This window comes from Parasteatoda tepidariorum, chromosome 11, assembly GCF_982258835.1.
Source record: "Parasteatoda tepidariorum strain Cologne lab strain chromosome 11, Ptep-v5.0, whole genome shotgun sequence".
Lineage (NCBI taxonomy): Eukaryota > Metazoa > Arthropoda > Arachnida > Araneae > Theridiidae > Parasteatoda > Parasteatoda tepidariorum.
Window position 1 is genome coordinate 21,201 of NC_141765.1, and position 14,681 is coordinate 35,881.

Sequence of the window (14,681 nt, forward strand, 5' to 3'; positions counted from 1 at the left end):
CAGGGTGATATCTTTTTTTTTTTGCGGACTGTACATTTCCATGATAAGGCCAATCATGACCTATGCCTCGCCAGCATGGTGCAATGTATCAGAACGTGAGCTTGGGAAACTCACAATAACGCAGAACAAGATCTTAAGAAAACTAACTGGCGCAGAGTGGTATCAAAGAAATGTTGACATACACACGGACTTAGAACTGGACAGTTTCGAACATCACTTTAACAAACTAAATCGAAACTTTTTTAAAAAGGCTCTAGACTGCAATGCAGCAAATTTCGACTCAATTTTTGAGTACGAAAATTTAGCAGAAGACGCCTCTCTGAGGCCAATTGCACACTTTTTCACAAGTGATGTAATTTTGACCATGTGAGAAAACTCAATTGCATTATTTATGGCAATAGAAAAACACTAAATGTGGAAACCTAACTCGGACATGACATGTAAATATTATATATAAGCAGACAAAATCGTATAGATTTGTTATTATAATGACAATGCTTTATAATGGGGCAAAATTCTAGAATGAATGAACATTGCACATAAAGTAAGAATGGAATGGTTGATATGATATTGTGTGAAAATCTATGACTAACTTCTTACTAGAAGTAAATATTTATTGTATGGCATAAAACTCAATGAACCTATACCTAGTATAATGGCACTATAATACACTGGACAATCCTAATATAGGAAAAGATTGATAAGCGTTGACAAAATCATTATGATTTGCAATAAGAGAATGAGAAAGAGAACCAGTATGGTTAGTGTGAATGGAAGAGATGTTAGAGATTTATGAATGAGATGACAGAGAATAATTGTTCTAGGGGCGTACAATATTAGACAAACTTCACATTAGAAGTTTAATTTTTACTTTTGAACTGTATGTATTATTTTTCACTGTATTTTTATGTATGTAACTACAAATGGCATCACTTTATGTGATACTACATGAGCAACTTGCTCATTACTAATTTTCCACTTTCAATTTTAGATTTACAGTACCAGAAGGAAACACCTCCAGGAACTCATCTCACGATGAAGGGGTAAAGGGCCGTTCCGGCCTCAGGCACCCCGGCCAACCAACAAGACAAGACAAGATTTCTTTCTGTTGCACTGATGAAGGTTGCCCTTTGAGCATCCGCCGAAACAGCTGTCTGCAATTTATATATTTTTTGTGCTCTTACACGTTGTTTTACCTTACTTTGTATTTCAGCACAAAGGTCGCCCTTATGTGTATTTAAATATTTTGAGCTTTATCAGCGTTTTAAATGAAATTTTTTAGCAGTATCTCATTACCATAACAATCATTGTGACCAGGGTTGGGGTTTTGGACGTCCTAAACTGGTTTTGGACAGGACACATGGGTTTTACTGTCTTAAACTGGATAAACTGTCTTAAAAGTGTTCAAAACGTTGAACTTTGGTAAACGGTAAAAATTCTATAGGTGTAACCATTGTACACATTATAATTACATGTATCAATAAATATTTGATATTTTTTATACAATTTACTTTAACTTATTAAAGGAAAATAATATAATATAATAGTAAAAGTTTTATAATTTTTGAAGCTCCACAATTCATTGAAGAACAAAAGTTAATACCTAACCCTTTAAATATGAATATGCTTTTAATACTGATAAAAAATGTTTTTGCATAAGGATAAGTAATGCAATATTAAATAATAATAATTTTTTAAAAAAAAATACTAAATTTGTTTAAAAATTAACCTTTTATTTTTTAAAAATTTTTTTATAATTTCTGCTTTACAGGATGATAAAAAAGACATATATTTAAAAAAAATTGTTTTTAAATATGAATATATTAGTTTAAATTGGAAGTACAAAATAACTGAAAAATGTATTAACAGTTTTGAAGGGCATAACATCAGTTTCAGTTACTGACACTGGTGCTGTATCACCACTATGCTAAAAGAATCGAACATGAATGAAATAAAAGTATTCTTGAATAGTACTTATAGATAAATAAACCTGTTTATGAGTAACCACAAGCACTTAGTCCCTAATAGCTTAACCTGTATAGCAAGGTCAAACTTCAGTTATGTACTATTGAAGGAGAGGACCATTTGAACATGATTACTGATTAATCTTCCTTTGTTTATTGCTTAAATTGAAGAGTCAAACAATATTAATAAAACATTATATTTTTAAAAACAAATATTCTCTAGTAGATTTAATTATCAATATGTTATTAGTTCTATGTTTATTTTACCTTTTAAATATTGTTCAGATAAAATTGTGACATAATTTGAGTAAAAGGGTTTTGGACAAGGGGTTTTTGGACGGTGTCTTCTTCTTTTCACCTAACCCATTTCAGACCTAAAAGATAATTAATGATGTGCACCTGTGGCACCGAGGGTCCGTTTGTAGGGGGAGGGTACTATTTCCATAGAGGGATTTTATATAGGGGACAGAATCCTTTTTCTCCAGGAAAACAACTTGAAAGGGAAAAACATTTTTCCCTTGCCATCGTTCAATTATACTCTCGTTAACATATACAGTTCACCCCTTTTTTTTTGGAGCCATTTTCGAAAATGTCCCAATTGAAATATATCAAATCTTCCAGAAATGGTTATCTTTTGCTGTACAAGAATTATCTGTACAATATCTATCGTAAATATAAAAGTGACACAATATATTGGCGTTGCGAAGATAGTAATTGTAAGGCCAAAATAATTATGAAAAATGGCTTCATAAAAAAATCAATTGAAATCCACGGGCATGCACCCGATTTTGATAAAATTAGGAGAAAGGAATTCTGCAACACATTGAAGAGCAAGTCAAAAGAAGAATTGTCGGAGGCAGTACCAAAAATATACAGGTAATTAGTTTAGTTTAATAAATATTATTATCTTCATTATAATCAGGGTTGGGTTTTTGACGTCAAAAAGTGGTTTTTGTCATGACAAGGGTATTATACTGGTTTAAACCGTCAAAAACCCGTCAAAAATGTCAAAAACTGAAGTTTGCCAAAAAAATATATTAACTTCAAAACTACCAACAGTTGCCATGCATTATATTGAAATTTAATTATACTATAGGTAATCTGCAGGTTTTAAAATATTTTTTAATTAAAATTAAGGTAAAATAATAGATTTAAAATCTCAGAAATTTATATTCAAATGCATGTGCAAAAAAATTTTGCACAAAATTTTTTTAAATATTTATATTTTGAAAAAAAAAATTTTTTTTGATACTTAAGAAAATTAAAAGTTTATTACTATGCATTTTTGACATATAAGGAACATATAACTAATATTTATAAGGAACTTACAAGTTATGTTGTATAAATACAAACTTGATACAAGTGTATGAAAAATTTTTTTAATGTTATACCGAATATCTTTATTATCCAGTATGTTAATTTGAATTTAAAAGTAGTTATATTTGTGAATAATGATAAATATAATTCATTTTGTTTATTATATTTATTTATAATTGTTACACTTATCATTTTAAAACAATTTTTACCTTTTAATTTTTTTCCCCCACTTGTATTAAGAATACAAATAATGCATATCTTGAAAGCAAGAAGTAATTATTCAACAGCTGAATATTTAGATATTCAACAAAACTATGTATATAGTATTCAGCAAAATGAAATTCACAAGTATTTGGATAAACTAAATTTTCAGCATAGTAAATGAATAGACTGAATATACTGTAAATCGACACTAACTACTCTGTGTATTTAACAGAAAGCACTTAAATTTGTATCGTCTTATGTTAAAAAGATTATTAAGAAGATTTAAAAGAATATTAAAAAGATTTTTCTTTAAAAGATGTCTAATGTGCAAAACTGCTAATGTTTATCTTTAAAAATGTCTAATTTTTAGTATAATCTATACTATACACTAAATTTGGTTATAAATAAATTTCTTAATAATATCACTGCAGATTTTCAATAACACATGAAAATGAATACATAATATTACAAAAGATGTGAGCTTTCAAAAGTACAAGATTTTGGTTACTATTCAAAATATAAGTGTTTCTTCAAAATTTTAAATTTATTTTTTCTAGAACATATTTAGAAACACTATCCTTTATAAAAGATGTATAAATTTTATGTATTAATTAAATTTCACATATGAATATAGGTTTTTGACATTTTCGACAGTGAGGTTTTTGACGTGACGGTTTAAACCATGGTTTAAACTGTCAAAAACTGTCACATGTCAAAAACTTGCCAACCCTGATTATAATACCCAGCTTAATATTATACATCGAATTCGCTTTTAAAATTTTACAACCGAATTTATACGATTATTATTATTTAAACATTAATTTCATCTTAATATTTTTGATATAATATTTTTTTGATACAAATATAAAAACAAAGTGAAAACTTAATAAAAAAAAACTCATTTGATTAGGGCCGTAAACAAGAGTCTGTGTTATAAATCACATATTTAATAAGAAAATCGCTCATTCATTTTATACAGGAAAAAGACATTCAAAACAACTTTTTAAACTATTAAACGTATTGCTAATTTTTTAATAAAATTATTTTTATATCAATTTTAAAATACAAATTTTTATGCAAATTTAAACATTTAACCAGTAAATTTATAAATGCAATTTAAAAAACAAACTGAAATTTAATTATAACTTTGAAACTTTATTCAAAATAAAATATATTCATTTAGAAAATATAAGATTAATTCTCAGAAATGGTAAGGCCAGAAATAATTCCCTGCAATTTGTAAATTAATGTACGTTGTTTGAATAATTAGAGAACAGTTAAATATCATAACTGAAAAATATAATTTAATGAATACTGTTCTAAAGCTAATACAAAATAATAAAAAAATTTAATTTAGAAAATATTGCATAGACTTACAGCAAATTAACTGTGCATATTCCTGCTAAGAAAGTGGTAAAGATAGATACTTAGTGTTTTGCATTTTTTAAAATGAAACAAGTAATTCTTCTAATGAAGATGGCTTCATGACGATTTCTATGATATTGAAAAAAAACAAAAAAAAAACTGAAGTAGTTTCTATCAAACTAAAGAGGAAAAATGAGAGATGCAAAAAAAAAAAAAAAAATATCAAACAAAAAAAGTTAATCAAGTTAAAGTTAGCATTGATTTTTTAGTTATAGTTACTCATCATTAATATAAAACTGAAAATAAAAAAACCTAGAATTGGAAATCATAGTAAAATTTATAAATTTTTCAAACTAAAAGAATTACTTGTCTCCTTAACAGTTTTATACTCAAGTTTATGATCAGTTTTGTACTTATAACACTTTTAACTTAACTTTATGATGGATAAAAAAACTGTTGAAGTGTCCTATGCCAACTTTATGTATGCATTAAATTTAACAAACATAATAATTATGCCTAGAATAACTGTTAATCCATAGTATTCTTCGCAAATAAAAATATTATATATTTTACATACTAGATAAAATGCTTGAGGTATTTTAAATTAATATTTATTATGCAGAATTTATGTTTACATAACTTATCAAAAAAATATTAAGTAAATATAATTTAAGAAATGAGCCTAAAAAATTTTTTCATTGAATTTTGTTTTCACAAATTTTTTAAAAAATATTTGCATTTAAAATATTAATAGATATTTAAGTAAAATTTAGAGCATTGATGCTAGAAACATTAATATTTGAAGTTATTGAAGTATCAATATATGGATGTCACGAAAGAACTATTAAAAACAAACGAAATTTAATTTTCTTGCAATATATTGAATTTTATTTCTGTTGTACTTATAACTACATAATTTCATTTATTATTTTTAGTTCTTTCCATTTCATCTAGCTTCTTTTTTTAATTTTTAACATAATACTATATACACTCATTCGCAATAGACTCGGCAGTAACTACAGAGGAAAATTGTGCTCAACGTGAATAAGTAGTGCTGTTTGTCATATTATGTTGCTATGAGGGTCAATAACATAACACATTATTAGCAAACAGCCAATTTTTAGTTATAAATTTTCCTATTTAGGGATTTACTATGTAAATGCATTCTTTAACTTTGTACATGCTCATAAAAATGTTCTCTTAGTTATCATATGGTTATTTTAAAAATTCAAATCATAATTGGATGTATAATTTTCAGGGAGGAAATAGGGAAAGTAGCCAGAACCATTGATATAGCAGTCAGTATGCCAAATATAAAAACTGCCTGTCAAACTATGTATAGAGCCAGGGCAAAGGCATTACCGCCTTTGCCAAACACTTTGGCAGAAATCGAAATCAATGGGCAAAAACCATTGACAATCGAGACTTTCTCCTCGTTGATGACCAAATAACTGGAGAAAGAATTTTGGTTTGTACATTTTCTTTATGAACTTGCTATTAATCATATCAGCCAGCTAACACTTTTGAGAAGAATAATTTTCTCAAGCAGTATTATTATATCAAGCAGTATTCCAGAAATATCAATTTTTATTTTGCCAGAACATCCTATAATATGTTTATTATGCATGTATATGCATTCTCAATTTATTTATGTGTAAATGTAAGATTTTTGTAAAAATTAAATTTAAAAATTTCATATATTAATAGAAAAGAAATATTTTCAATTTTATTAATTTAATAGAAAAGACATATTTAAAAGAAATTTCATATATTTTTCTCACTTTCCTTTTTCCATATTTAAAATATATAATTGTCGTAAAAAAACACAAGTACTTAACTGAAAATAATTAATAGGCCAGTATGGCGATTAAAAATAATTACAATCCAAATATTACAGTATCCTCTACACAGCACTAGCAATGTGAATGGTCAAACATTAAGGTGAATTTAATATATAATAACAATAAACTTAAATAATGAGTTTCATCCTCAATCTTAAACTTTGCATAATAAATCGTTTTTCTTTTTTTTTACCACATGTAAAAATTCAATCAAAGAAGCTTAAGTGCTTTCTAAATTTAGAATATGTCAGAGAACTTTTAATTTAAAATGACACAGCTGTCAATTAATATATAACAAAACATTGATAGCTGTCGCTGCTATTTAATATCCAACTATTTCATAGACACAATGCACTAATTCAGGGTGGCCACTCAAATCAGATTTCAGAATTCTCTGATTTTTCCAGGTTTTCCAGAAAAAATCTTAAAATTTCCAGGTCAGTGTGTTATTTTTTTAAAATCATTAATTGTAGGTGGGTACAAAAAAAGTGTCAATATTATGAAGTATTTTATTTAAAATGTTATTCTCAATATATCATAATGAATAGATGTGGAGAAAATAATATGTTTAGTATTGTAGAATATGTTGTTTTAAATGAATAATTTTTTTTAAAAATTGTTAAGCAGTTTTTGCACAAAATGTACGAGATAGCAAATACAGAGTGACCTTTGGATAAGTACTGTTAAAAAACCTTGGACGAGTACTGTTTAAAATATTTTCATTAAGTAAAAGAAAATAATTCCATGTGATTATACATCAATAAATTTTTATATTTATTTACATTTCAATATCGAGCCCTCTTATACTGTATTTGATCCAAACAGTGCTCTTTATAAAATACATTGATATAATTTTCTTTAAACCAATATCCAAAGTCAAATAATTAAATAATGTTGTTTGTGTTGAATTAGCATTATTATTTTACGAAATATCCAGTATTCGTAAAGGCAAAATTGTCAAATTTCTTGTTGCATATTCTGTAGAAAAACATATTTTTCTTATTAGAATATTTAAAGAATTTCAATCTAACCACATGGCTTCTTAGTTTAGATTCGGCAATTGTTTTTACAATTGGGTAATTCCATGGTGTCGAACATAGAAATTAAAAACAGAAGCAAATATCCCAACCCCTTCCCAAATTGCAGTCCCAGTCTCCAAAGTCAAAGGTTTCTACAATCGTTTAGCAACCATGGGAGAAATTTATGTCACATTCTAGTTTAACAGGGTTATAATGAAGCAAATTTTGATGCAAACAAAGTATTGGTAAGGTAATGATTTTTCACCTGTTTGGCAATACATTTCAGTCTAAAAAATGGGGGTATAATGGATAAAATAATTTAAATTAAGAAAATTAGTAAATAATTTAAACTAGTGAAATTTAAAAAAAATATTGCAGAAAAAATTTCCAGCTTTTCCTTAAAATTCCCTGATTTTTCCAGGTTTCTATCCAAATTTCCCTGATTTTTCCAGTATAAAAAAAAATTCCCTGATAATTCCAGGTTTTCAAGGTGGGTGGAGAAGAATGCTACAGATAAGCTCAGGTTTATAACAATAAAGAAACTTTAAACCATTCATACTGAATAAGCCTTTAACACAGAATATTTCTTCTTTTATTACATCCTGGCGAAAGAAAATTTCTAGGCACTTAACTTACTTTTCCCTGGCATTAATTTTTAAAATAAAGAAATTTAAAAGAAAAAATAATCTTATTGCAAAATTTATCTTAAAGACATAAAAAAATTTTATTTAATTTTCAGATATTCGGAACGAAAGAATATCTGGAGGTTTTGTGCCAATGCAAAAAAATTTATTTGGATGGCACATTCAAAATGGCACCGAAGCTCTTTTGCCAGCTTTACACCATTCATGGCTCATTCATGGGTAAAATATTCCCATTAGTCTATAGCCTAGTGCCTGACAAGTCGAAACATACTTATTTACGTTTGTTTCAACATGTCAGCAATATCGCTTGGAATAATGGGTATATTTTTAACCCAGAATGTGCCATGATGGATTTTGAAGCTGGCGCAATGAACGCTCTGCACTAAGTCATCCCTTGGATTGTCATTAAAGGTTGTTATTTCCACTTCTCACAATCGATTTGGAGGAAGGTACGTAAAGATTGAGTCGTCATTTAATAACTTAAATTACTTTATTAAAAACCACGTTTATTCATGCAAAAGAATATTTAACATTATATATTTAATATTTTTTAATGAAAAGAATATTTAACAAATACTTTGATTGAATACAGCTCAATATTTTATTTGCTTTAAGAAAAATGTTTTAAGGAACTATTTTTTATAATTATAACACATGATAAAAAACTTAAGTTTACTTTTTTTAGGTAACTAATTTACCCAAACTATTTTACGAAAACTCAAGCATTCCTTATTAGAAATATTAAACCGAAGATTAAAAAACTACTAAAAACAAGAATATAATATCTTGAAGCTTTACCATATGAGCCTATTCATTTCTTCAATGAAAAATATGAAAAAAATACAAATACAAAAATGTCTATTTCTTTCTTCGTGTTTTATAAAATGATTATGGAAGTGTCGATTTTCGATTGAATTATTGTAAAGTGTGTCGAGTTCTGATGATTTTTTATGATGGTACCGATTTTTTCAGTAAATTTGGTGAAGATGCCGTTTTGGTTCACATAATTTTTGTGATGGTTCCTAGGAACAGTACCAAAATTGATCAAAATTAGTCCCTACATGTACACTAGAAAGACTAAAAATTCAAAGAAAAATTTTAAGTATTGAGAATAGTATCACTAATGCTCATTTTAATGTCAATGTTTTATTTCAGGCTCAAGCGTTAAGCCCAACAAGCCACCAAATCAATAATTTCACAGCATACATGAAAATGACATGGATAGATGCTGGTTCTCAGTTTAGTCCGTAAGTCACACAGCGAATCGTAGCAGTGATACAACTTCTTAACTATGTGTGCAATTCTATTTATTCTAGAAAGCAATATCAGTTACTTTACTTCTTAATTTTTATACAAATAATTTGTTGAATAATTTAAAACTTTAGATCTAAATACAGATTTAAGCAATATAATTAAAAGTGGCGAACTAAATAGTTATTTTCTATTTATCCAATATTATTTATGAATGAGACAGAATACCATTTCTCTACTGTTTAAAGTGACCACTAGGTACCATGCAAAATCAATGGTGGGCAACATAGAATAAAATGAATAAAAACATACAGTGTATAAGGGAGCATCCACTATGAGTTAATGAAATAATTAGTAAATTTATGAGAAATTAATTTTCAGGGATAAAAGTATAAGTAAAATGAAACATAGAATGTAAAATAATCATAATATCTAAAAGAAAACTTATGAAATTGCATCAATTTAAAGAAAAAAGTTCTGTTATTCATTTGAAAAACATTTTAGAAAAAACATTAAAATCTCAATTTTTTTTATTTATTATAATTGTTAAAGTACTTTAATTTACTCGTCTTTAATATTATTTTGTTTTATTTTGTAGGCACATTTGGAACCACTTTGACAACAGTGACAATGTGCGCGGACAAACAACCATGTTGAGGGGTCAAATCCAAATGTTTACATATTCATAGATATGATCAAAAAAATTGACCATGAGAATGATGCAGAAAAAATAATGTTGCTGTGTCTTACATGCAAAAAATGAGCAAAAATTACAATTTGAACCACATATAAATTTACTTTCTGAATGGGTTAAATTGGTTGCTGGTATAATACTTAAGTACCATAAATAAAAATGTTACACAAATACATTGCAAATATGTTTAGACTGTTGCCAAGAAAAATTTATAAAGATACCTCACATCCATTTATACTAAAAAAAGCCACCAAGCAAAATGGGTTTATAAAGAGATATCGAAAAAAGAAAAACATTTGAACTTATCTCTTTCTTTAAATTAAATTATTTAATACATTTTTAATTAATCATAATAAAGCTTTCAAATCCGAAATCCAAGACAAAGAATCTTAGAAATTCAATACGCTATAGCTCTATAAGAGGAGATTTATTCAACATAAATTTTATAAAAAAATATTTGCCAAAGAAGGTAATTGTGTTCCATTTGATATTTAGAGCACTAAGCTTTATATTTAAGAGCAAAATGTTTTAAAGCCAACAATTGATCTTCCATGTTTAATTAGGAAGAATTATTTAAAAATAGCAGAATTAATACAAGTAGAAGATTATTTTTCATCATGAAATGTACAACACATTTATTAGGTTTCAAAACTTTTTTAAGCATCAAAATATTGACTTAACCTTTATACTTTTTCAATATTTTATTACAAACATATTTCCATCAAACAGTTAATAGTCAGTAGAAACATAATTATTTTAATTTGTTAATTCCTTGATAATAAAAGCTACAAAATAACTATCCAGACAGATTGAGAACGTTCTTTTTGGCATTCTGTTTTTTGGTTACTGTTTGGGTTTCCTTAATGTTGCCATTTGGCAATGCATAATCTTCTTACGTCTACTATTACCTCAAGATTTCGCGTGCAGGTCGTCAGGCTACCGAAGCTGAGGTGCCATCCTCTCTGCAGAGGATTAAAATTGTGATGGCATGTCTTTGGATTAGGACTGGGCGATATTAGAAATTATATATCGTGATGCATCGTTAGTTTTGCATCGCGATATAGTATTTTTAAATTTCATTTACTTGTAAGGCACAGAAAGTCAAATTTCTATCAATATTACAAATTAACATTTTCTTGTACTATTATGCATAAATAATTACATAATTATTAAGTTCGATCATAATGCTCAATTTCTAAATGAAAAAGTAAATGTAAGTTTTGTTACATTTTCTAAAAATGATCACGCAAATAAACGAAAGATTTCTTAATTTAAAAATAAATAATAAAAAAATAAATAAAATTGAAATTTATCATTATATTTACCTAACAGTATAAAAAGAAAATTTAAAAAATAAGCTCGTTAAAAATTATTTTTATGTTTAAAACGAAGTGCTAAATAAATTTCAGAAAAAAAAACGCTTTTAAAACACTATTTTTTATTATTATTATTTCAGATAAATAATTAAATTAAATTGATTAATAACCGAATTATGAAAGAAAAACAAAGGTTTAATTTCTTAAAAAGAAAAACAAAAGAATTGTGATATTCGATAATATATTTAGCTAATTAACAAATAATATGAAAATAATATTTTTAAAAAAAAATATACTCTCTAATAAAGCAAAGTGCTTAATGATTTAAAAAATGAATAAAACACGCAAACCTTTCAAATTTTTTTGAATAAACAAAGTTGATTGACTTATGTCCAAATCCAAATGACAAAAAATAAGTTTTGTTTTAACTTTATTTGTAGAAATAAAAACAACAAGATTTATAAATTTAAAATCAGTAATAGATTTACAACCAGTCCTACTTCGGATCATCATATTTAATGTTTCCCACACCGTCGCCAATAGCCCACAGCTCTAATGCGACGTAAATAAACAACAATAACCTTTAAAGATAATATTCGTTCAAAAAATAATTCTCACTGTAATGGTTTGTAATGAATAAGCAAGTTCTTTCTAGGCTTTGCTCACTATATGCAATTGATAGAAGAATTTCTCGTAGACTAGCCAGGGGTCTGTCCAGACATTTTGTGAAAGGTCCGTTTTTGAAAAATTGTGAAAAAAATTACTCGTAATTTGTGAATATAAAATAAAGGTTAAGTCACATTCTATCAACCAGGGTCCGTTTTTGTGAATTTGTGCAAATAGGGTCCGTTATTGCAAAAAAAAATAATAATAATAATAAAAAATATAAAAATAAAAAAAACTTTTTCAAGGAGATTTTAAATTGTAAAGGCATACAAGATTATGCTCAACACTGCAAAATTATAATTAAAAAAATTAAATTTAAAAAAATAAAGAGCAATTGCAGCTTCTAAATTAGAGTTGCAACATACAAATATTTGGTATTTAGCCTATACTGCTGAACACAGAATATTCTTTTCGGACGAATAAAGAAAGAAGCGTCTGCGGAAGAAAAAATTTAGTTTGTTTACATCTGTCTTTCTCCCCTCCCCCCTTCCTGGGAAGGGTTAATTCGATTAACAAAACAATAATGAAGATGAACAAATTTGTGAAGGGTCCGCTTTTAAGGTAAATTATTTTGTGAAGGGTCCGTTTTTATGAAAATATATTTTGTGAAGGGTCCGTTTTTATGAAAAGATACTTTGTGAAGGGTCCGTTAACGGACCCAAATTTCTTCTAAACAGACCCCTGCTAGCGTATTTCACGTATCACGCTTCTAAAGCACTTTCAATGAAATCGATTACTTGTCAATACGATTTGCACATGCGCAACACGTTTTTACCCGTAGTTTTTAAACGTTTGATGCCACGTTTAAGACATTTTCTTAAAGCAGTAACCTATTCTGACTGAAGTCCCGCAGTGGACTGATCGTTAAGACACGGTTCCCAGCAGATCACCGAAGTCAAGCATCACTGGCTGCGGTCAGTGTGCGGGTGGGTGACCACTTGGATCAGTCTGCGTAGGGACCGAGGGTGTGCGGTATTGGTCCTCGTTAAACTGTGCTATCGTAAAGTGCTCGACTTCGCGCGCAGGTCGTCGGGCTACCGAAGCGGGGGTGCCATTCCCTCCGCAGAGGATCAAAATTGTGATGTCATGTCTTCGGATCATCCTCCGGGATGTATCCCAGACCGTCGCCAATAGCCCATTGTGCAGCTCTAGTGCGACGTAAATTAACAACAACAACAACTATTCTGACTGAATGAGGAAAAAAAAAATCTCCCATGTGCATTTGGAAAGTAACCTGATTGGAGAGCTTTTTGAGGATAAATAAATTTCACTTATCTGGTTTCTATACTCATCACCAAATTCACATACGCGATTATTTTTTTTCCACAATGGACTGACTGTCATGACACTGTTTCCAGTATATAGCAGAATCCAGTCGATCACTGACTGCAGTCAGTATGCATGTAGAAGGTCATTTGAAACACAGAATCCCCGGTTCACTGGGAGGACACATCCATTCATCTGCAAATCGTAATTTTCACCTGAGTCAGAGTAGGATCTAACTCCAATCCAGAACTTCTAGAGGTATCACTTGGAGGAGTTTGTGACCCTGACAGATTTAGCGTGCACCATTCCCCTTAACTGATAATCGAAATAGTGATAGTATGTATTCGGATCCTTCTCAGGGATATTTCCCAAACTATCGTCAATATTCAATTGTGTAATTCTAGAGCGACGTAACTAAATTACTACTACAATTACTTTACATCAAAAGTGAACGGTTCCGAAAACGAATGGCACACACATGTGCAAATGACTAATATATGAATACTGAGCCGCAGAGGCATAGAGGATAGAGCGTTCGCCTTCCAATGAGGAGAACCGGGTTCGAACACTAGTGCTGCCAGGTCGACATGAATCCTGCACCTGGCTTGCTCTGACCACAGTACTGACGTGAAATATCCTCAGTCTTAGACGGGTCATGGGTTAGAGTCCCCTTGCAGTCAGGATAACTGTGGGAGGTACTCGTGGTCTTCCTCCCCATGTAACGCAAATGTGGGTTAGCTCCATCAAAAAGTTCAAGTTGTGGCAAATTTAAGTTATTGAGCCAAAGTTACAGAAAATTTAAGTCCTTATGTGTGATTTTTTTTCTATTATTTTTTTGCTTTAAATATTGATTATTTATCCATTGTAAAATTTATTTTAATTTTATTATTTTTAAAATTATAATACAGGTCGTTCGCACGTGTTTACTGTTTCCATTGTTGTGAGACTAAGTCCCCCGTTTTATTACTTCATACTTATGATTTCATACAATGAACTACAGCTTAAGTCTCCTTTTCTAGAAATTGTAACTTTGCTTCAACTCTCGTTTTTATTCTTATAAATTTTAAGTCAGTAATAATTACACTGCGTCTTATCTCTCACATGTATAAATAGCAACGTAGTATCTAGTCAAAA

The 14,681-nt window shown here is 28.6% G+C and overlaps 1 protein-coding gene across 2 annotated transcripts; it reads left to right on the forward strand.

Moving 5' to 3' along the window:
* Positions 1–2,471: 2,471 nt before the first annotated feature.
* On the forward strand, positions 2,472–11,404 carry LOC139427064 (uncharacterized). Of its 2 annotated transcripts, XR_015430242.1 has the most exons (4): positions 2,472–2,840; positions 6,109–6,318; positions 8,450–8,803; positions 10,204–11,404. XR_015430242.1 is itself a non-coding variant. In XM_087154574.1 (3 exons), the coding sequence occupies exons 1-2, from the start codon at positions 2,554–2,556 to the stop codon at positions 6,299–6,301; spliced, it is 480 nt and encodes a 159-aa protein (XP_087010700.1). In that variant the 5' UTR covers positions 2,472–2,553; the 3' UTR covers positions 6,302–6,318; positions 8,450–8,943. The 2 variants fall into 2 exon arrangements, 1 of the variants encoding a protein (XP_087010700.1); XM_087154574.1 differs by lacking the exon at positions 10,204–11,404 and having other exon boundaries at positions 8,450–8,943.
* Positions 11,405–14,681: the final 3,277 nt, after the last annotated feature.

Bases quoted from the DNA above. Each gene is read 5' to 3' on its own strand.
- LOC139427064 (XM_087154574.1), top strand. From the start codon at position 2,554: ATGTCCCAATTGAAATATATCAAATCTTCCAGAAATGGTTATCTTTTG. The intron at 2,841-6,108 runs GTAATTAGTTTA...TATAATTTTCAG, and splicing joins GCAGTACCAAAAATATACAG to GGAGGAAATAGGGAAAGTAG.